At 43.7% G+C, this 23076-nt stretch overlaps 3 protein-coding genes across 3 annotated transcripts; all 3 read left to right on the top strand.

The window, feature by feature from the left end:
* The first annotated feature begins 693 nt into the window (after window positions 1-693).
* Window positions 694-3218, top strand: LOC148049689 (acyl-coenzyme A thioesterase 1-like). Its single transcript, XM_087724256.1, has 3 exons — window positions 694-1189; window positions 2037-2239; window positions 2619-3218. Exons 1-3 carry the CDS (start codon window positions 736-738, stop codon window positions 3216-3218), a joined length of 1257 nt encoding a protein of 418 aa, XP_087580382.1. The 5' UTR covers window positions 694-735.
* A 5173-nt stretch (window positions 3219-8391) lies between these two features.
* Window positions 8392-10564, top strand: LOC148049688 (acyl-coenzyme A thioesterase 1-like). Its single transcript, XM_087724157.1, has 3 exons — window positions 8392-8872; window positions 9320-9522; window positions 9901-10564. The coding sequence occupies exons 1-3, from the start codon at window positions 8419-8421 to the stop codon at window positions 10498-10500; spliced, it is 1257 nt and encodes a 418-aa protein (XP_087580283.1). The 5' UTR covers window positions 8392-8418; the 3' UTR covers window positions 10501-10564.
* A 6506-nt stretch (window positions 10565-17070) lies between these two features.
* On the top strand, window positions 17071-19154 carry LOC148049687 (acyl-coenzyme A thioesterase 1-like). The gene is made up of 3 exons (XM_087724050.1): window positions 17071-17524; window positions 17973-18175; window positions 18555-19154. The coding sequence occupies exons 1-3, from the start codon at window positions 17071-17073 to the stop codon at window positions 19152-19154; spliced, it is 1257 nt and encodes a 418-aa protein (XP_087580176.1).
* The last annotated feature ends 3922 nt before the right edge of the window (window positions 19155-23076 follow it).

Below are 23076 nucleotides of genomic sequence, written 5' to 3'. Positions count from 1 at the left end.
TCAGCAGGTGCTAGGTTGCTGAGCCCATCGTGAATATTCTCTAGTTTTTCACTATGAACGGTTGAGAGATCTAAGTTCATCTCAAGACTTTTCTCTCGCTTTCTTTTTTTGTTACAGTCAAAATTTTAATTCATATATAAATATTTTGAAGACAGTGTATTGTCATTTCATTTTACGAAAGAAAGAAGGAAAAAAAATAACAGATATACTAATAGTAATAATGATAATACACATAATTACAATCATATTTATAATTATATTAGCTTATTTAGGATCATATTGTACCAGCATACCTATCATTATAAACAACATATTTTCCTTACATATACTAATTTCTACCTCTTATCTCTAACCACAGGTAAAACCTATTCCACGTTTAATAGTACGCTGTATCTCCTTTTATCTTTTATTTTCAATGTCAATCTGTCCATCTCTGCACAGTACAATATTTCTTGAATTATGTTTTCATCTGGTGGGATGTTCTCATTTTTCCAATATTGTGGAAACACAATTCTCACTGCTGTTAATACGCGTCGTTCCCCCCCACCCAATTTGTCAGAACTTTGTGACTGTTATTATTTATTATTTTTAAGGACTACATTTCCCAGAAATCTCCATGGCGTGTTTTCCTTCGGGCTATAAACTGGGAGCCAAAGTCCAGGAGGCGAAAGAAGCACGCCCGAGATCTGAGCGGGAGCAAAACGAAGCTTTCCCCGCTTTAGCAAAATTGCTGTGATGGCGGCGCGCATCCTGGTCTTGCCTTCCCCCGCCTGCCTGTATGACGATCCCGTGCAGGTGAAGATCGAGGGCCTCTCTCCGCTACAGGAGGTCACCGTCGCGGCGTCTTTGGAGGATGAGAGCGGCCACCTCTTCCAATCGCGCGCGTACTATCGGGCTGAAGGGAACGGAGAACTGGACCTCAGCTGCTCCCCGTCGCTAGGTGGGAGCTACTGCGGGGTGGAGCCCATGGGCTTACTGTGGGCGCTGGAATCCACGACGCCCTACAAGAGGCTGAGTAAGAGGAACGTCCTCACCCCGTTCTGTGTCACCTACGAGGTGTACGACGGGCGCGGAGTCACCGGCTCGCTCCTTTGCAGCTGCCGCAGCGAGAGGCACTTCGTGGCCGAAGGCGTGAAGAGGGTGCCCGTTCGAGAAGGCCGGCTCAGAGGCACGCTTTTCTGCCCGCCCGGTGAGTTGCAAGTTGCACGGGTGGATGGGCTGAAACCCCGGCAGTCGCGGGGCTGAGGTCTCTGAAACGAACCCGCTTAGGAGGGCTGTGGAAAAGGGAGCACAACGGAAACGATTTAATCCCTAAAGGTAGATGATTGAAAATAGTCCAGACAAACACGCAACCCTCCATCCCTGGAGCTGCTTCCCTTCTAAGTTCCCAAATCCAGGAGTTTTCCACTCATATGCATCTTAGAGCACATGAACAAACTGCATCTGTAGAAATTTCTATAAAGTGGTGATGTCTTAAGAGTAGCAGGTGTGCTTTCGATTTTTAATCTCCGTTTTTTGCCTGCCTTCTTCCCTTCCAAGTCTAGGTGCCCTTTGCTGTGGATACAAGATATATTGTACGGAATTAAAGACTAAAATTTCACAGTTGTAGACCATAAACCTGGCCTTAAAATTCTACAGAAACTAACTTATCAAACAGCAGCATTATATCAAAATAGTTAAAATACAGAATTATTCTAGATCTGAATAGAGAAGAATTCCAGCTCAATAAAACTCGGAATTCTGTTTCACAACTGGGTGAGACATTCTCTGATATCAATATATCTTGAAGCAAGGTTTCCACTAGTAGTCTTAAACCAGGTCTGTCCAGCATTTATTCCACAGGTGTGCTGGATAGCTCTAAATCTCTAGACGGTTTGATTTGGGTGTCTTGGAGTCCACCAACTGTTGGAGAACTATAGCTTAGGAAAGGGTGTCTTAAATTGTAGGGCTGGTCCCTGAATTTTCCTTCCAAAAGTGTCAGCCTGTGTGGTTTTATATTCCTGTAAAGCCCTGTTCTTTTTTGTGTACTTTTTTAGGTCCTGGACCTTTCCCAGCAGTTCTTGACTTGTATGGAACTGGAGGGGGACTGGTGGAGTACAGAGCAAGTCTTTTGGCAAGCAGAGGTTTTGTTACACTGGCACTTGCTTTTTTAGGTTTTGAAGATTTCCCAGCTGTCCCACAGTTCATTGACTTAGATTATTTTGGTGAAGCAATAATGTTCCTGCAGAAACAACAAAAGGTATGGAAGCAAACTAAGATCATAGGTGAAGGGGCCTTGACCTTTGAGCAAGAAACAATTTGGTTCTTTTATAGTTTTGTAATGCAATGCAGTTAATCTGAAGTCTTGTTCCAATGGAAAACTTTAGTTTATACTGAGATTCATAAATGCAAATTTATCTTAAGCTGATGCTGAAGAGGTTTTGGGTTTGGTTCCAACTTGTGTTGCAAAAATTTCTATTTGGCCACCCTCCCGCCACTTAATGTTCTCCAAAATCGTTGTGTATTTTGAATGTTATAATTGCAGACCATCTGGAGGAAAGGAAGTTAGGAGATAAATTTAAATTAATGGGGAAAGAATGGATATGGATATTAAGACAATCCTTTTCCTATGGTTTTAGGTTAAATCTATGAAAATTGGAGTCCTGGGACTATCGAAAGGTGCAGATCTCGGTCTTTCTTTAGCTGCATTTTGGCCAGACATCCAAGCTGCTGTCAGCATTTCTGGCACAGGGTCAAATACATATTTCCCTTTGAAAGTGAAAGGACACATCATTCCACCTCATCCTTTTGATTTTGAGAGGGCCAAACCTACTGATGTTCCAAATGTACTAACTTTTGCTGAAATAATGGATGATCCCAAAGACCCATCGACCTGGCCATGCCGCATCCCTGTTGAAAAGTCCTCAAGCAAGTACCTCTTCATATGCGGAGAAGATGACAAAAACCTGAAAAGTCAAATGTTCTGCCAAGAGGCTGTTAGTCGCCTTCAGCAGAATGGATGTCATGTGGAGTTCTATTGCTATCCTGGAGCTGGACACCTCTTGGAGCCCCCTTATATGCCCTTGTGTTGTATTTCATATAGCAAGGCATTTGGGGGCCTTATGCTCTCGGGCGGAAAGTGGAAAGAACATGCAGAGGCACAGGAAGATGCCTGGCAAAGAATATTAGCCTTTTTCAGACAACACTTACTAGTGTCAACTTTGAAAAGCACTTTATAGGGTGCAGTTTTGTACTTGGTTGTAAGAAAGGCTGAATTGCTTGTCCTACTTTAGATGTCAGTTGGTAACGAAGTTAAACTCGGAGTGATGGTCTCTAGAAAGTATATTTTGCCACTTTCAGGTACACCAATGGGGCACCACAATTTTCATTAGTTTGGTGAAAACTCTTGCAGCTGGAGACCCTTCAGCACCTCACACATACATCGTATGTAATAAAAGGAAATATCCTTCTCTCCAATCAGTTGCAGTTTGAGTATTTCATATTGATAGACTACAAAACCTGACTTGCAAATTGTTTCTGTGGACTAGAGGCAAACTATCAGGATGTATTAGGTGTCATCATGCTTTCAATGGGCCCATATAAGTGAATTGCACATGCATATACAACTACCCTGAATATAGTTACCATACCCGATAAACAATTTCCGCTCTCACCTTGATACTACATACAGATTCTCTTGTCCTGGCATTTCACTTTACAAAAGAAGGAAAACAATAACAGATATACTGACTGTAATAATGATTATACACATAATTCTAACCATATTTATAATTATATTATATTATTTATGAATATATTAATTGTACTAGCATATTTATAATTATAAACAACGTTCCTTTTTTACTTACATATAACAATCTTTCTTCATCTAATTTCTACCTCTTATCTCTAATCATAGATGAAACCTATTCCACGTTGAATAGTACGCTGTATCTTTATATTTTATTTTCAATGTCAATCTATCCATCTCTGCACTGTCCAATATTTTCTGAATTATGTTTTCATCAGTGACGTGCGGTCAGCTTTAGCCCTGGTGAGGCACTTTTTAGACTTGTGGACTTCAATTCCCAGAATTCCACAGCCAGGCATGCTCAGTTCCGATTTAAAGCGACAGCATTTTTCCTCCTTGCAAAATAAGTTTTCCCATTCTTTTTCTTTTCCCTCCTCCTCCTTCCTCCCTCCCTCCCTCCCTCCCTCCCCCCTCTCTCAAACAGATACACGCACACAGAGAACTTTGATCCCTCTCTCATTCACTCACTCTCAAACACAAACACAGAAGTTGGATTGGATATGTTTTCCAAAGGCTTGAAAGCAGCTCCTCTGCCATATCTCCCCTTCCCCTGCTGCCTTTCGATCAAACTTTTTGAATTCCTCCCCCCTCCCCACACACGCACCTTTTCCAGCTGTTTCAGAGACGATTTCAACTCTGCTTCTCCCTGCCCTGCCCTGCCCTCCCCTCTTGAAAAGCCAGAGCTCTGTCAGACTGAGCTAGTTGCTCCCAGAGAACTCTAAAAAGCATCTAAAAATGCCCTCTACAGGAGGCGAGAGAATACGTGCCTCATTTGCATAAGGAATTCTTCGCTTGTTAACCCTTGCTTAACTCTTCAAAGGCGAAAAATTCCTTATGCAAAAGAGGCCCCTAGTTCTCTGGCCTCCTCCTAGTTAATACTGAGAGCAGACACCAGGCCACTGTGACTTGAAATCTGGTAGCAACTACCCTGACTTTAATTATTTAAAAAAAATTATTTAAAATCCTTTCCTTTCTCTGAGGAGACTGGTGAGACCCTGCCTCCCTTGCCTCTAGTGACTGCACGTCCCTGGTTTTCATCTGGTGGGGTGTTCTCATTTTTCCAATATCGTGCAAATACAATTCTCACTGCTCTTAATACGTGTAGCATGTAGCACTTTTCTGCCTTTCACAACATGTGATACCTTTGTCAAGATATTTAAGAGTTTTCAAGTCGGCTAAATTATTTCCTTTCTTTTCTCTTCTTTGACTCCGACCCAGCCGCAAAACAGTTGTGTGAGAATAAAGTAGCTCAGAGCTGTTCTATGTCTGGCCATAAGAGGGCAGCTTTCTTAAAAAGGTAACCAAATGGGACCAAACTTAGCATAGGGAGAGGAGCTGGCAAAAATAAAGAGGCACGCTTCAAAAACAGAATGTATTTGGGCAAAGGTTGCAGAGAAGAAAATTCCAGAAGAAATTTCCTAATGACTCCCTAGGGAAAATGTCCTGGCATGTTGCTGAAATCCCCTTTTTCCCAGCTGGAATATTTCTCTTAAAAAGAAATAAAATGATTCAATTCTGGAAGAAATAATTATCTTATTATTAGCTATTAATATCATATTAACCCTTTATTCGCAAAGGTACCCTGGATCTCTCTAGATCCTTTAAGTCCACATCTGAAACAATACCCAGGATATGTTCAGGCAAAGCCTTTAAGATGTAGTGTGAAGTCTGGTGAAATGTTGTATCTTCCTCCTCTGGTTCCATCATGTTCTGCAACCTCATAGATGCTCAGCAGGCAAGAAAAATTCTAAAGGTATCTTTTAATTTATAATAGCTAGAAGCTCATCAGATTTCTCTATCAATATGTAAATGGTTTCCTTCTGTCTTCAGTTAGATTGTGTTCAACGTCATTCCAAAATATCAAATCCAATCTTTATTATCATCATAAGCCAGTATAGGAAGGGTGAGATGCAGTCAATTTAAAAGCATAGAAAACTCATCAGAATTTACAGTAACAAAAAAGAGAAAAAAGTGCAAACCTAGATGATGTATAGGATGTATGTATTAAAACCAAAAATACATATAAAAAGCAAGCTTTAAAGAGTATAAAAGCAAGAGTAAGAGCTTTAGATTAGCGTAGGGATCTTTAAAAGATTATTATATTCATCCGGCAGTAGAGAGATTGTGATCATTTCAAAACAAACCATTTGTAGGCAAAGATCTGGCTTCACTCATTCAAATTCTACTCATGGAATTGTTCTGCAGACAGACATTTTAGCTGGAGTCTTCAGTGACCTTGAGGTGATTGCAAAAGAAAGAATTGCTAAAAACTACCTCTATCATTTCTAGTAATTGGGGCTTCCACTTGAAATAATATTTATTTTATAGAAGGCAACTCAGGGTCCAAGTCAGCCTTTGAACAGATGAGATCTGAAAATAATGTTGCATTTTAATTGGAAAGTTCAAAATATACCACCATATTTTGAGAGTTTAGCAGTTTCTTTGCTGCAAATCAAGGTACGAATTGTATATATGCTGTAAGTAGTCTTTGATTAATGACCATTACTTCAGTTTGAAGTTAGTGTAGTGCTGAACAATTGGAACTTATGACTGGTCATCTCCGCACTGTTGCAATCATAAACCTCAGTGGCCCTTTCAAGAAAGCAGAACTCTTGAAGTGTCTTTTATTGGGAGACAGTGATAGCAAAGAGGCAGCATCTAAAGTTCCTGCACTAGAATGTTAGGTTAAAAGTTGTTGGTCAAAACAACTCCCCTGCTCAGTCCGACACGGGGCAATCACCAGGTGTTGGGTTGTTGTGAGAACTTCAAGCTGAGTCAGTGATAAGAAGCTGTTCCCAGGCACTGCACTCTCATCTTCTTCAGAGCTGAGACAAAACTGATGGTCCCAGGCTCATCCCTCCCCAGGAAGATACATTGAAGTAAAGAAGGACCAAAGCAAGTGACAGATCATAAAAATACCAAGGCTCCCTCCTCCCGCCAGAATGGCAGCGTTTTGATAGGGAGCTATGGGGACCTGACACTGGGCCTTGGCAACTTGATGGCTGCAGCGTCCTGCAGGCACATGCTCACCATTTGTGACTTTCCCTGCTATCTTCTGGCAAGCAAAGTCATTGGGGAAACTGGTTTGGAAGGTTGCAAGTCATTCCTGTAGATCATCTCTGCTGGTTTTAAGAAGAGACTGGAGAGCCACTTGTCTGAAATGGTACAGGGTCTCCTCCTTTAGCAGGGGGTTGGACTACATATATGTTGTGAAATATTTCTTGATATATCTATATATTAAGATAATATATATTTCTCTTTCTCTCTCTTTCTCTCTCTCTCTCTCTCTCTGTCTCTCTGTCTGTCTGTCTGTCTCCATGTGTGTGGCTCTTTGTCTCTCTCCCCCTCCTTCCCCCTCTGTCTCTCTCTGTCATTCTCTCTCTGTATCTCTCTGTCTCTCTCCTCCCTCCCCCATCTCTGTCACTCTGTGTGTGTGTGTGTGTGTCTGTCTGTCTCTCTGTCTGTCACTCACTCACTCACTCACTCTGTCTCTCTCTGTCTCTGTGTTTCTGTCTGTTTCTACCTTCCTTCCTCCTTCCCCATCTCTGTCACTCTCTCTCTCTGTCTGTCTGTCTCTCACTCACACTCTCAATCACTCACTCTGTCTCTCTGATTCTCCCTCTCTCTGTCTTTCTCTCCCTCCCCGCTTCCCATCTCTGTCACTCTGTTTGTGTGTGTGTGTGTGTCTGTCTGTCTGTCTCTCTCACAAACAGACACACATACTGTGGTCACCTTTAATCACAGGTTAAAAGTACCTTGCAGCGGCGTTTTTCCGTGGCGGAAAGTCTCCGAGGCTGTAAGTTACAGGGTGTGTGCACATCACGTGCCTGTTTTCAATGGTGTGGAGCCACGGCGAGGCTCTGCGCGGCTGGGGATGATTCTGGAGCCCATCCGGGAAGACGAGGAACGCGAAGGGTACCCCCTCCCCGCGGATGGGCTCTGGACCCCACACATCTTTCACAGCCCTCTCGTTTCCAGTTGGGGGGATCCATGCAGAGGATTCCCCCCCCTCAAAAAAAAAATGGAAACGAGGTGGCTGTGAAAGAAAAGGCAGCGCTTTGTCAGAGTAAGAACACTTTCTCACCATTATGAAGTCTCCGAAGCTGTAATTGTACGAGGTGTGCATGCGCACCTATGTTTTCTACAGCTTTAGCCGCCGCAACGCTCTCCGCAGATGGCGATGACTCCGGAGCCCATCCGCGGGAGGTTTCGAGGAACGCGAAGTGGAGTTTAAAGTTTAGAGTTCCGATGTTCTTAGCGACCCCTGTGAAAAGGTCGTTCGACCCCCAAAGGGGACGCGACCCACAGGTTGAGAACCAATGTAATAAACGGATTCTGCTGTGCAGGGGGACAAACTCCAGCAAGGGAACTTTTCGAACCCCTTGGCAGGTCGCAGGGTTGAGTTGACTTCCGCTTCGTTGCCCCCCCCCCCCAAATTGGTCAGAACTTTATGACATTATTTCTGATTTTTAAGGACTACATTTTCCGGAAGTCTCCATGGCGTGTTTTTATTCTCCGCCCTTCCTTCGGGTTATAAACTGGGAGCCAAAGTCCAGGAGGCGAAAGAAGCACGGCAAGTCTGAGCGGGAGCAAAGGGAAGTTTGTCTGGTTTAAGCAAATTTGCTGTGATGGCGGCGCGCATTCAGGTCTTGCCTTCCCCCGTCTGCCTGCATGACGATCCCCTGCAGGTGAAGATCGAGGGCCTCTCTCCGCTACAGGAGGTCACCGTCGCGGCGTCTTTGGAGGATGAGAGCGGCCACCTCTTCCAATCGCGCGCGTACTATCGGGCTGAAGGGAACGGAGAACTGGACCTCAGCTGCTCCCCGTCGCTAGGTGGGAGCTACTGCGGGGTGGAGCCCATGGGCTTACTGTGGGCGCTGGAATCCACGACGCCCTACAAGAGGCTGAGTAAGAGGAACGTCCTCACCCCGTTCTGTGTCACCTACGAGGTGTACGACGGGCGCGGAGTCACTGGCTCGCTCCTTTGCAGCTGCCGCAGCGAGAGGCACTTCGTGGCCGAAGGCGTGAAGAGGGTGCCCGTGCGAGAAGGCCGGCTCAGAGCCACGCTTTTCTGCCCGCCCGGTGAGTTGCAAGTTGCACGGGTGGATGGGCTGAAATCCCGGGGGTCGCGGGGCTGAGGTCTCTGAAACGAACCCGCTTAGGAGGGCTGTGGAAAAGCGGGAAGAGAATGAATTGACTGGAAAAAATTTCATCCCTAAAGGTAGATGGTTGAAAATACCTGAGACAAACACACATCTCTCCATCCCTGGAGCTGCTTCCCTTCTAGGTTCAAGGCTTCACTAGAAGTCTTAAACCAGGTCTGTCCAGCATTTATTCCACAGGTGTGCTGGATAGCTCTAAATCTCTAGATGGTTTGATTTGGGTGTCTTGGAGTCCACCAACTGTTGGAGAACTGGGAAAGGGTGTCTTAAATTGTAGGGCTGGTCCCTGAATTTTCCTTCCAAAAGTGTCAGCCTGTGTGGTTTTATATTCCTGTAAAGCCCTGTTCTTATTTGTGTCCTTTTTTAGGTCCTGGACCTTTCCCAGCAGTTCTTGACTTGTATGGATTTGGAAGCGGACTGGTGGAGTACAGAGCAAGCCTTTTGGCAAGCAGAGGTTTTGTTACACTGGCACTTGCTTTTTTAGCTTTTGAAGATCTCCCAGCTGCCCCAGAGTTCATTGATTTAGATTATTTTGGTGAAGCAATAATGTTCCTGCAGAAACAAGAAAAGGTATGGAAGCAAACTAAGATCATGGGTGATGGGGCGTTGACCTTTGAGCAAGAAACAATTTGGTCCTTTTATAGTTTTGTAGTGCAATGCAGTTAATCTGAAGTCTTGTTCCAATGGAAAACTTTAGTTTATACTGAGATTCATAAATGCAAATTTATCATAAGCTGATGCTGAAGAAGCCTTGGGTTTGGTTCCATGCTGTGTTGCAAAAATTTCTATTTGGCCACCCTCCCTCCACTTAATGTTCTCCAAATTCGTTGTGTATTTTGAATGTTATAATTGCAGACCATCTGGAGGAAAGGAAGTTAGGAGATAAATTTAAATTAATGGGTAAAAATGGATATGGATATTAAGATAATCCTTTTCCTATGGTTTCAGGTTAAATCTATGAAAATTGGAGTCCTGGGACTATCGAAAGGTGCAGATCTCGGTCTTTCTTTAGCTGCATTTTGGCCAAACATCCAAGCTGCTGTCAGCATTTCTGGCACAGGGTCAAATACATATTTCCCTTTGAAAGTTAAAGGACACATCATTCCACCTCATCCTTTTGATTTGGAGAAGGCCAAACCTACTGATGTTCCGAATGTACTAAATTTTGCTGAAGTAATGGATAACCTCAGTAACCCATCGACCTGGCCATGCCGCATCCCTGTTGAAAAGTCCTCAAGCAAGTACCTCTTCATATGTGGACAGGATGACAAAAACTGGAAAAGTCCAATGTTCTGCCAAGAGGCTGTTAGTCGCCTTCAGCAGAATGGACGTCATGTGGAGTTCTATTGCTATCCTGGAGCTGGACACTTCTTGGAGCCCCCTTATATGCCCTTGTGCTGTATTTCATATAACAAGACACTTGGGAGCCTTGTAAACTGGGGCGGAAAGCAGAAAGAACATGCAGAGGCACAGGAAGATGCCTGGCAAAGAATATTAGCCTTTTTCAGACAACACTTGCTGGAGTCATCTTTGAAAAGTACTTTATAGGGTGCAGTTTCTTTAGTTGTTAGTTGGTAACCAAGTTAAGCTCGGAGTGATGGCCTTTAAACAGTATATTTTGCCACTTTCATGTACACCAATGGTGCACCACAATTTTCATTAGCTTGGTGAAAGCTCTTCTAGCTGGAGACCCTTAAGCAGCTTATACATATATTGTTTGTAATAAACCAGTGGTTCTCAACCTTCCTAATGCCACAACCCTTTAATACAGTTCCTCATGTTGTGGTGACCCCCATTCATAAAATTATTTTCATTGCTACTCTATTACTGGAATTTTGCTACTATTATGAATCGTAATGTAAATATCTGATATGCAGGATATATTTTTATTGTTATAAATTGAACATAATTAAAACATAGTGATTAATCACAAAAACAATATGTAATTATATATTATGCAATATTTCTTAATATATCTATATATTAAGAGAATAGATTTTTCTCTTTCTCTCTCTTTCTGTTTCTGTCCCTGTCTGTCTGTCTGTCTGTCTGTCTCTCTGTGTGTGGTTCTTTGTCTCTCTCCCCCTCCTTCCCCCTCTGTCTCTCTCTGTCATTCTTTCTCTGTATCTCTCTGTCTCGCTCCTCCCTCCCCAATCTCTGTCACTCTGTGTGTGTGTGTGTGTGTGTGTGTCACTCACTCAGTCTGTGTGTGTGTGTGTGTCTGTGTCTCTGTGTCTCTGTTTCTCCCTCCCTCCCTCTCCCCCATCTCTGTCATTCTGTCTCTCTCTCTCTCTCCCTCTCTCTCAAATCGATATGCCGCTTATTCATGTTTTTTTTCTTCATCCTTTTCTATTACCTTGCTATTCTCAGTCTTTTTTGGGTTCTCCTGTCCTTTTAGATTGTAGCTCTTCTATGGGACAGGTGGGACAGGTGATCTGGGAGTTACAAGACCTGTTCTCTTAGATCAAAGGTCAGCAACCTTAAACACTGAAAGAACCACAAAGGTCCTAACTGGAAACCCTCCTGTTCAATTCTGGAGCCGGTTGGAAGTCTGGTCCCCCACCATAGAGTTTCCTCCTAGCATGGTGTCTTTTTTCCTTTTACTGACTGGGGATGAAAGAGCCATACGAGGACAGCTTTCTGAAAAAGGTAACAATAGCAATAGCAATAGCAATAGCAGTAGACTTATATACCGCTTCATAGGCCTTTCAGGCCTCTCTAAGCGGTTTACAGAGAGTCAGCATATTGCCCCCAACAATCTGGGTCCTCATTTTACCCACCTCGGAAGGATGGAAGGCTGAGTCAACCCTGAGCCGGTGAGATTTGAACTGCTGACCTGCTGATCTAGCAGTAGCCTGCAGTGCTGCTTTTAACCACTGCGCCACCTTGTGGTCCCAAAATGGGACCACACTTGGCATGGGGAGAGGAGTTGGCAAAGTTAAACAGGCGAGCTTCAAAAATAGAATGGATTTGGACAAGGGTTGCAGAGAAGAAAATTCCAGAAGGATTTTCCTCATGCATCGTTTGGGAAAATGACCTGGCCTGTTGCTGTAATGCCCCTTTTCCCAGCTGGTTGTGTGATGCAGAACAGGACATATGCATCCAGCCATGTGCTTCCCTGTGCACATATGTATACAAAGCCACATTTAATACCAGGAGAAAACAAACATACAGATGGGTGTACTTTTCCTGTTTGGGCCTACATAAATAGGCAACAGACATGTACACAACATGGATTAGTCACTAGAGAAAATGTATGCAGGTAGCTGTATGAAACACCTTATTTCAATACAGTGAAGAAAACACCAGATAATCCTTAAGACCACAATTGATGACATAATTTCTGTTGCTAAGTTAAGCGAATCTTACTCCATTTTACAACATTTACAACGTCCAAAGTGTGCATACTCTGAGTCATAGAAAGTGTGCCCTCTGTGTCATTGTGCTGTCATGTAGAATAATATCCCTCTGAGATTGCCTGATCCTGTCCATTCTAGAAGGCCACGAGGAATTGGCTGTTCTCCCAGGCATAGAGGCCAGTATATAATAGCAGTTCCAGTGTGTGCATCTGCCAGCAGCACCCACCCCCAATGCACTGTATACCATGCTCACATGACTGTATTAACATGGCGTGCCTACTGCACCCTGTAGCACCTATTCTCTGCTCAGTCACCCTTGTGCTATGCCACAGCAGTCACTTACCTGCTTGCCTGGGATTTGGTACTTCCTGCCAGCTTTCCCATGAATCTTGCCTGTTGGAAGCTGGCAGGGAATTGCAAGGGGATCCTCACTTAACAACAGCAATGAGGACTGCTGGAGTTGTGGTTTCTAAGGGATAAGTTCACATAACATTGCTCTTTACAATCATATTGCTTAGCAGTAGAAATTGCACTCCTAATTAATATAGTTAAGCAAGGACTACCTTGCTCATGTTCATTTAAAGCAAAGACCATCTTCAAAATGGATTCTATATGATGTCTAATTACTTCACACCCATCCTTTTTTAAAAAAACAACCACGTACCCCCATGGTGGGATTCAGCCAGTTTGCACCTATTCGGGAGAATCGGTTGTTAACTTTCTAAGCAGTTCGGAGAACCAGTGGTTGGAAGAAATGTTGAGGTTATCACCCGTACCCTATAATGGGATTAATGGGCTTCCAGTTAAACCAGTGGGTGACATGATGGCTCCCATGTATCTTAACTACATAAACTGCTAGCTTTATTTGACCTACACACATCTGTCTCTGTGAGGACTGATGAACTGAGGAATGAAATAAAAACATATGAAGACATTAGACCTGGAACTTTATCTAATCCTTGGCATTTTGGAGGTAATTAAACTCTTGCCTTGTTGGAACAATACTCAGAGTTACTGTTATAAGCTGTTAAATGACATATGGATAAAAAATGTATGTTATTGAATGACTACTTAAAAGATTACACCACAAGGTTTTGTCTTAAGCCTAGTACTCTTCAACATCTTCATAAATGACTAATTAGGGCATATAAGGGGAACTCATCAAATTCGCAGATGAGGCTTGAACAATGGGCCCTCTCCAACAAAATGAAGTTTAACCTGGAGAAAAGCAAAGTTTTTAGACTATGTTTTTTTAGTTGAAGAGCTTAAAAATCGTCAGCTACAGTTCAGATGGGAGGCACCAGTTGGACTATTATTCATCTTTGAGTGGCAAAGATACCGTCTTATATCAGTAGGGGAAGCTCGAGACTTTTACCATAATATCTTGAAGGCCGGACATCCTGCCCCACCTGGGCCTAGAGAAAGAGAACAAGAAGGACAAGATAGACAGCAAACTACACAACTATCAACAAGGATGGATCATCTCTCTCCCTCAGAAGTACAAGGCGCCAAGGAACAAAGTCAATACCGTGTGATTACCAGACGAATGGGTCAACAACTAAAAATACAACAATCAACTAATTACCAATGATTTGTTTTCTATGGTGAAGAATATAAAGATATGTGCCAGAGCTTCATCAGTTCATAACCCAGTTTGGATGGAGTTGGGAGGGGTGACGCAATCAAGAAGGGGTTGGGAGATTGAATGAAAATTTATTCGGACATGTGAAATATTAATGAATGTAAAAATTGTTAGCAGAATACTTCATTTTTAATATGAATAAGGGTACATCTATGGACTGAATGTACAGCTGTGGAGAGTGACTTGACTTTGCACTTAATGACTGTAGTTGGGTTGTCGGTGGCACAATGCTGGAGGAGGGAGGACTTGCCTATAACCCAAGAGGGGACACTGGGGGTCACAGATTTAGCCGAGATGGCTAAAATACCTACATATCGTAAGCACCAATTAAACGAGAGAAATAAATGAGACTAGGTAAAATAGATTGATTATATACAAAATAAATATGGATAAACGAGATGGGGAAAAACGGATTGATTATATTCAAAATAAATACAGGACTAAGAAATTCCAGATAGCTTATGATTAACACCAGGACTGATATAAACTGTTTAAAGTTAGGGGGGAAGATGAGGAGGATAAGGAGGAGCAGAATGTAGAGAGAAAGATGGGATAGGAGAGAGGGTAAGGGGGGGAGATGAGGAGGGTGAGGATAAGGAGGAGTGGAATGTAGAGAGAGGAGAAGGAGAAGGGGAGGGAAAGTAGAGGAGGAAAGGATGAGGGAGGGAAGATAGGAAGTAGGAGAGAGGTAGAGGAAAGAGGTGTATGGAGAGCAGAAGAGCTAACAATGGGCTTTTGTCTTTCTTTCTTTTTCTTCTTTTTTTTCTTCTTGTTTGGGTGTTGATGATTTATTACTATATGATACTGGCTATGTATAGTACACATGTGATTGTATGTTATGAAAATGGAAATAAAAAAATATGTTTAAATAAATACATGCAGCATTGAGCATTTGGTCTGTTTATCATAACTTTGTGGTATTTTGCCTAACAAAAATATTTCTGGCTTTAAATCGATATGCTGCTTATTCATCTTTTTATTTTTCTTCCTCTTCTATTACCTTGCTATTCTCAGTCTTTTTTGGGTTCTTCTGCCCTTTTAGGCTGTAGTTCTTCTCTGTGTGAGAATAGGTGATCTGGGAGCTGGAAAACCTGTTCACTTAGATCAAGGGTCAGCAACCTTAAACACTCAAAGAGCCACAAAGGTCCTAACCGGAAGACCCCCATTCAATTCTGCAGCCAGCTGGAAGTTCGGTACCCCCACCATAGAGTCTCCTCCTAGCACGGCCTCCTTTTCCCCCTGCCAACCGGAAGTCTCCTCCACCTTGCATGGTGTCTTTTTTCCTTTTACCGACTGGTGACAGGGAGCTGCAGAAGAGGCATAAAACAGCCATATGTGGCTCCAGAGCCGCGGGTGGCTAACCCCTGATTTAGACTGAGACCTGACTCGAGAAGGGCCAGTCTGTTCAGTTAACCTTCTTCAAAGAAAGCTTCATTCTAAGAGGGCAGAAGAAAATAAGGAACACATTTCTGCCTTTCACAACATGTGACACCTTTGCAAAGATATTTAAAAGAGTTTTCAAGTTGGGTAAATTATTTCCTTTCCCTTCCCTTCTTTGACTCCAATCCAGCCGCAAAACCATCATGTGAGAATAAAGTAGCCCAGAGCTGTTCCATGTCTGGCCATAAGAGGGCAGCTTTCTGAAAAAGGTAACAAAATGGGACCAAACTTGGCATAGGGAGGCTGTAGCTCTTCTCTGTGTGAGAATAGGTGATCTGGGAGCTGGAAAACCTGTTCACTTAGATCAAGGGTCAGCAACCTTAAACACTCAAAGAGCCACAAAGGTCCTAACCGGAAGACCCCCATTCAATTCTGCAGCCAGCTGGAAGTTCGGTACCCCCACCATAGAGTCTCCTCCTAGCACGGCCTCCTTTTCCCCCTGCCAACCGGAAGTCTCCTCCACCTTGCATGGTGTCTTTTTTCCTTTTACCGACTGGTGACAGGGAGCTGCAGAAGAGGCATAAAACAGCCATATGTGGCTCCAGAGCCGCGGGTGGCTAACCCCTGATTTAGACTGAGACCTGACTCGAGAAGGGCCAGTCTGTTCAGTTAACCTTCTTCAAAGAAAGCTTCATTCTAAGAGGGCAGAAGAAAATAAGGAACACATTTCTGCCTTTCACAACATGTGACACCTTTGCAAAGATATTTAAAAGAGTTTTCAAGTTGGGTAAATTATTTCCTTTCCCTTCCCTTCTTTGACTCCAATCCAGCCGCAAAACCATCATGTGAGAATAAAGTAGCCCAGAGCTGTTCCATGTCTGGCCATAAGAGGGCAGCTTTCTGAAAAAGGTAACAAAATGGGACCAAACTTGGCATAGGGAGGCTGTAGCTCTTCTCTGTGTGAGAATAGGTGATCTGGGAGCTGGAAGACCTGTTCACTTAGATCAAGGGTCAGCAACCTTAAACACTCATAGAGCCACAAAGGTCCTAACCAGAACCCCCCCCCCACCCCGGTTCAATTCTGTAGCTGGCCGGCAGGTCCCTTCCAGTGCTACTCTGATTGATTGATATATTGTTGTCTGATTTGACATTTTGACAAATAGTGGTTTTAATATTGGGGCAGATCTGTTCAACTAATATGACGGCTGTAATTTCATGTGTTTTAGTAACATCTATGGTTGCAAATAAATATTTAAATAAATGGGTAAAAAAACCAATAATCTTTTGGTCCCTAATAAATATGATTTATAACAGACATCATGGCAATATTTGAATATGCCAGTTGTTTTAATAGGATAGTCCCATCTTTTTGAGTAGGTTTGGTGTCCACAAAATCTCTACATCATATAATTAAAGTCAATGTCAAAAATTTTCACTTTTGCTTTTTGGTTGCCAGTTCTGCTGTGCAGCGGAGCAAACTCCAGCAAGGGGACTTTTGCAAGCCCTTGGCAGTTCGCGGGGTTGAGTTGACTTCCACTTCGTTTGTCAGAACTTTGTGACTTATTATTTCTGATTTTTAAGGACTACATTTCCCAGAAACCTCCATGGCGTGATTTTATTCTCCGCCCTTCCTTCGGATTATAAACTGGGAGCCAAAGTCCAGGAGGCGAAAGAAGCACGCCCGAGATCTGAGCGGGAGCAAAGCGAAGCTTTCCCCGTTTTAAGAAATTTCCTGTGATGGCGGCGCGCATCCTGGTCTTGCCTTCCCCCGCCTGCCTGTATGACGATCCCGTGCAGGTGAAGATCGAGGGCCTCTCTCCGCTACAGGAGGTCACCGTCGCGGCGTCTTTGGAGGATGAGAGCGGCCACCTCTTCCAATCGCGCGCGTACTATCGGGCTGAAGAGAACGGAGAACTGGACCTCAGCTACTCCCCGTCGCTAGGTGGGAGCTACTGCGGGGTGGAGCCCATGGGCTTACTGTGGGCGCTGGAATCCACGACGCCCTACAAGGCGATGAATAAGCGGAACGTCCTCACCCCGTTCTGTGTCACCTACGAGGTGTACGACGGGCGCGGAATCACCGGCTCGCTCCTTTGCAGCTGCCGCAGCGAGAGACGCTTCATGGCCGAAGGCGTGAAGAGGGTGCCCGTGCGAGAAGGCCGGCTCAGAGCCACGCTTTTCTGCCCGCCCGGTGAGTTGCAACGTGCACGGGTGGATGGGCTAAAATCCCGGGGGTCGCGGGGCTGAGGTCTCTGAAACGAACCCGCTTAGGAGGGCTGTGGAAAAGCGGGCAGCGAATGAAGTGCCTGGAAACAATTTCATCCCTAAAGGTAGATGATTGAAAATACCTGAGACAAACACACATCCCTCCATCCCTGGAGCTGCTTCCCTTCTAGGTTCAAGGCTTCACTAGAAGTCTTAAATCAGGTCTGTCCCGCATTTATTGGACAGGTGTCACTGGATAGCTCTAAATCTCTAGATGGTTTGATTTGGGTGTCTTGGAGTCCACCAACTGTTGGAGAACTGGGAAAGGGTGTCTTAAATTGTAGGGCTGGTCCCTGAATTTTCCTTCCAAAAGTGTCAGCCTGTGTGGTTTTATATTCCTGTAAAGCCCTGTTCCTTTTTGTGTCCTTTTTAAGGTCCTGGACCTTTCCCAGCAGTTCTTGACTTGTATGGAACTGGAAGCGGACTGGTGGAGTACAGAGCAAGCCTTTTGGCAAGCAGAGGTTTTGTTACACTGGCACTTGCTTTTTTAGCTTTTGAAGATCTCCCAGCTGTCCCACAGTTCATTGATTTAGATTATTTTGGTGAAGCAATAATGTTCCTGCAGAAACAAGAAAAGGTATGGAAGCAAACTAAGATCATGGGTGATGGAGCATTGACCTTTGAGCAAGAAACAATTTGGTCCTTTTATAGTTTTGTAATGCAATGCAGTTAATCTGAAGTCTTGTTCCAATGGAAAACTTTAGTTTATACTGAGATTCATAAATGCAAATTTATCTTAAGCTGATGCTGAAGAAGTCTTGGGTTTGGTTCCATGCTGTGTTGCAAAAATTTCTATTTGGCCACCTTCCCTCGACTTAATGTTCTCCAAATTCGTTGTGTATTTTGAATGTTATAATTGCAGACCATCTGGAGGAAAGGAAGTTAGGAGATAAATTTAAATTAATGGGTAAAGAATGGATATGGATATTAAGACAATCCTTTTCCTATGGTTTCAGGTTAAATCTATGAAAATTGGAGTCCTGGGACTATCGAAAGGTGCAGATCTCGGTCTTTCTTTAGCTGCATTTTGGCCAGACATCCAAGCTGCTGTCAGTATTTCTGGCTCAGGGTCAAATACATATTTCCTTTTGAAAGTTAAAGGACACATCATTCCACCTCATCCTTTTGATTTGGAGAAGGCCAAACCTACTGATGTTTCAAATGTACTAAATTTTGCTGAAGTATTGAATGACCTCAATGACCCATCAACCTGGCCATGCCGCATCCCTGTTGAAAAGTCCTCAAGCAAGTACCTCTTCATATGTGGACAGGATGACAAAAACTGGAAAAGTCAAATGTTCTGCCAAGAGGCTGTTAGCCGCCTTCAGCAGAATGGACGTCATGTGGAGTTCTATTGCTATCCTGGAGCTGGACACTTCTTGGAGCCCCCTTATATGCCCTTGTGCTGTATTTCATATAACAAGACACTTGGGAGCCTTGTAAACTGGGGCGGAAAGCAGAAAGAACATGCAGAGGCACAGGAAGATGCCTGGCAAAGAATATTAGCCTTTTTCAGACAACACTTGCTAGAGTCATCTTTGAAAAGTACTTTATAGGGTGCAGTTTCTTTCGTTGTTAGTTGGTAACCAAGTTAAACTCGGAGTGATGGCCTTTAAACAGTATATTTTGCCACTTTCATGTACACCAATGGGGCACCACAATTTTCATTAGCTTGGTGAAAGCTCTTCTAGCTGGAGACCCTTAAGCAGCTTATACATATATTGTTTGTAATAAACCAGTGGTTCTCAACCTTCCTAATGCCGCAACCCTTTAATACAGTTCCTCATGTTGTGGTGACCCCCATTCATAAAATTGTTTTCATTGCTACTCTATTACTGTAATTTTGCTTCTATTTTGAATCGTAATGTAAATATCTGATATGCAGGATATATTTTTATTGTTATAAATTGAACATAATTAAAATATAGTGATTAATCACAAAAACAATATGTAATTATATATTGTGAAATATTTCTTAATATATCTATATATTAAGAGTATATATTTTTCTCTTTCTCTTTCTGTCTGTCTGTCTGTCTTTCTCTCTGTGTGTGGCTCTTTTTCTCTCTCCCCCTCCTTCCCCCTCTGTCTCTCTGTCGTTCTCTCTGTATCTCTCCGTCTCTCTCCTCCCTCCCCCATCTTTGTCACTTTGTATGTGTGTGTGTGTGTGTGTGTGTGTCACTCACTCAGTCTCTCTGTGTATGTCTCTCTCTCTCTCTCTCTCTCTCTCTCTCTCTCTCTCTGTGTCTCTCTGTTTATCCCTCCCTTCCTCTCCCCCATCTCTGTCGCTCTGTGTGTGTGTGTGTGTGTGTGTCACTCATACACACAGACACACATAATGTGGTCACCTTTAATCACAGGTTAAAAGTACCCGGCAGCGGTGTTTTTCCCTGGGGGAAAGTCTCCAAGGCTGTAAGTTACAGGGGGCGGGGTGTTGCGCACACCAAGTGCCTATGTTTTCAATGGTGTGGAGCCACGGCGAGGCTCTGTGCAGCTGGGGATGACTCCGGAGCCCATCCAGAAAGACGAGGAAGGTGAGGGGGACCCCCCCGCGGATGGGCTCTGGACCCCATACATCTTTCAGAGCCGTCTCGTTTCCAATTGGGGGGATCCATGCAGAGGATTTCTCCCCCACCAATTGGAAACGCCCCCTGCCCAGCCCGCCTGATGAAGCAGCGGCGGACGCGCGTTGCTGGGCGATAGGCAGGGCAGAGGAGGGCGCAGCGCTGCCGCACTTGCCTCTGGGGCTCTTCTTGCTGGACATGTTGGCTGGTGCTGCTTCAGGGCGTCCTGGCTGCCGACTCCTCAGCGCTCTCCCATCTTGGCCGGGGAGCAGGTCGGGCGGGGGATGGGTGGGCTGGCTGGCTGGGGAGGGGGATCATGGCCAATGTTCCCTCTAATTTTTTTCTAAGAGCCAAGGTGGCGCAGTGGTTAAGTGCAGCACTGCAGGCTACTGCTAGATCAGCAGGTCAGCGGTTCAAATCTCACCGGCTCAGGGTTGACTCAGCCTTCCATCCTTCCGAGGTGGGTAAAATGAGGACCCAGATTGTTGGGGGCAATATGCTGACTCTCTGTAAACCGCTTAGAGAGGCCTGAAAGGCCTATGAAGCGGTATATAAGTCTACTGCTATTTTCAGTGTGAGCGGAAAAGTATAGTGTTTGAGCGGCACATTTTCATGCCTGAGCACCTGAATTTTTTTCACAGATGTCACCTAAGACAACAACAAAATCAGTATTATTTGAAACTCAAAGTTATGTTTATTCAAGGTACCCGCTTAATTAAAAGTGTTATATAATATCAGTATCACTTAACAACGGTCCTGCTTAGCAACCAAAATGTTGGCTCAGAAACTCTGGCATTGAAGCGTGCAAGTCTTAAAGCTGTCAAGTTACAAGACCCTCGCACCCCTAACCCTTTAGGAAAAAAACCCCAGGGGTCTTCAAACCTGACAGCTTTAAGCCTTGTGGACTTCAACTCCCAGAATTCCTCCTCCAGTCATGTTGCAGCAACGTCATCTGCGTGGATCTGCTCCATCTTCGGTTTTTTCACAGGAGGCAGGGCTGCTGCTGAAGATGCCAACGAGCTCCCACCGCCACTGGAATATGCATTTGTTTAGCATGACATAGAATAGTCTTTCAACCAGAAGTATGGAATAAAAGAGAGACTGATAAATATTAAAAAAAATAAAACCAAAAAGCAGCTATTTATTTGAGTTCTAGATAAACATTTAGTTCGGAAGAGATTAGAATAGAATAGAGAAAGAATAGAATATAGAGAATACAATAGAAATAGAATTGGAAGGGACCTTGGAGGTCTTCTAGTCCAACTCCCTGCTTAGGCAGGAAACCCTACACCACTTAAGACAAATGGCTATCCCACATCTTCTTAAAGACTTCCAGTGTTGGGGCATTTACAACTTCTGGAGGCAAGCTGTTCCGTTAATTGTTTTAACTGTTAGGAATTTTCTCCTTAGTTCTAAGTTTCTTCTCTCCTTGATTAGTTTCCACCCATTGCTTCTTGTCCTGCCCTCAGGTGCTTTGGAGAATAGCTTGACTCCCTCTTTTTTTGTGGCAACCCCTGAGATATTGGAAGACTGCTATCATGTCTCCCCAATTCCTTCTTTTCATTATACCCAGTTCTTGCAACCATTCTTCATATGTTTTAGCCTCCAGTCCCCTAATCGTAGAATAGAATGACAGAAGGGACCTTGGAGGTCTTCTAGTCCAACCCCGTGCCTAGGCAGGAAACCCTACACTACTTAAGACAAACGGTTATCCAAAATCTTCTTTAAAACTTCCAGTGTTGGAGCATTCCCAACTTCTGGAGGCAAGTTGGTCCATTGGTTAATTGTTCTCACTGTCAGGAAATTTATCCTTAGTTCTAGGTTGCTTCTCTCCTTGATTAGTTTCCATCCATTGCTTCTTGTCCAGCCTTCAGGTGCCTTGGAGAATAGTTTGACTCCCTCTTCTTTGGAGCAACCCCTGAGATATTGGAAGACTGCTATCATGTCTCCCCTAGTCCTTCTTTTCATCAAACTGGACATACCCAGTTCCTACAACTGTTCTTTATATGTCAATATCATTTAGACAAAGTTGATCCCCTTATTCTCCACTCCAGAACCTTGGAGTTTGAAGTTCTTTGGTTCTCTTCTCCCACCCTCTGTGTTCCCATGAGGGGATTAGCATCACAGCTCAACTGCCCCCCTCCCACCCATAAAGACCAGGAGAGCATCGCTGTGCATAGCCAAATGCTACCATAGCAACTATGGCGTTGTCTGATGTCTTTCTTGCACGCTAAGATGGACTGACGGGGTGAAGCATAGCTTGCTTTGTCCCTAGTGCGGATTCTTTTCCCAGCCTTGGTCACTTTACGAGGGGTGGACTTCAGTTCCCAGAATTCTTCAGCCAGGGAAATTCTGGGAACTGAAGTCTTCCGTCCCTCCCTTATTCCTGTTTCCTTTTCCTTCATTATATTCAATTGTTTCAATATTAAGTGTAATTCTTCCTTCCTAATATTTTTCCATTTTTTTCCTTATATTCTTTTCCATTTCAACATTGTCTTTGTTCCTTCCATTCTTCCTTCCTTCTTTCAATCCTTCCAATATTTTTTCCTTCATTTCCTTGTCTGTTTCAATATTAAGTACATTTCTTCCTTTCTTCCTATACTTTTTTCCATTTTCTTCCATATTCTTTTCCATTTCAACATTGTCTTCCTTTTTTCCTTCCTTCCTTCCTATACATCTTTCCATTTTCTTCCTTATATTATCTTTTTTTTTTTTTTAATTAATATTTGTAGGCCGCCCTTTTCCCTGAGGGGACTCAGGGCGGCTCACATAAAATCGGGGAAGGGGAATACAGACGTTAAACATAGAGACATATAATAAAATAGCAAACAACATACATTCATCATTCGGGAGGGGCAACTATCCTTGTCCCCAGGCCTGACGGGCTAGCCAGTTCTTCAAGGCTGTGCGGAAG

This window comes from Thamnophis sirtalis, unplaced genomic scaffold (genome assembly GCF_051295495.1).
Source record: "Thamnophis sirtalis isolate CommonGarterSnake01/CBP01778 unplaced genomic scaffold, rThaSir2_p1.2 scaffold_1, whole genome shotgun sequence".
NCBI classification, from domain to species: domain Eukaryota; kingdom Metazoa; phylum Chordata; class Lepidosauria; order Squamata; family Natricidae; genus Thamnophis; species Thamnophis sirtalis.
The sequence above is the reverse complement of the archived record's forward strand: the minus strand, read 5'-3'. Positions and strand labels throughout refer to the sequence as shown.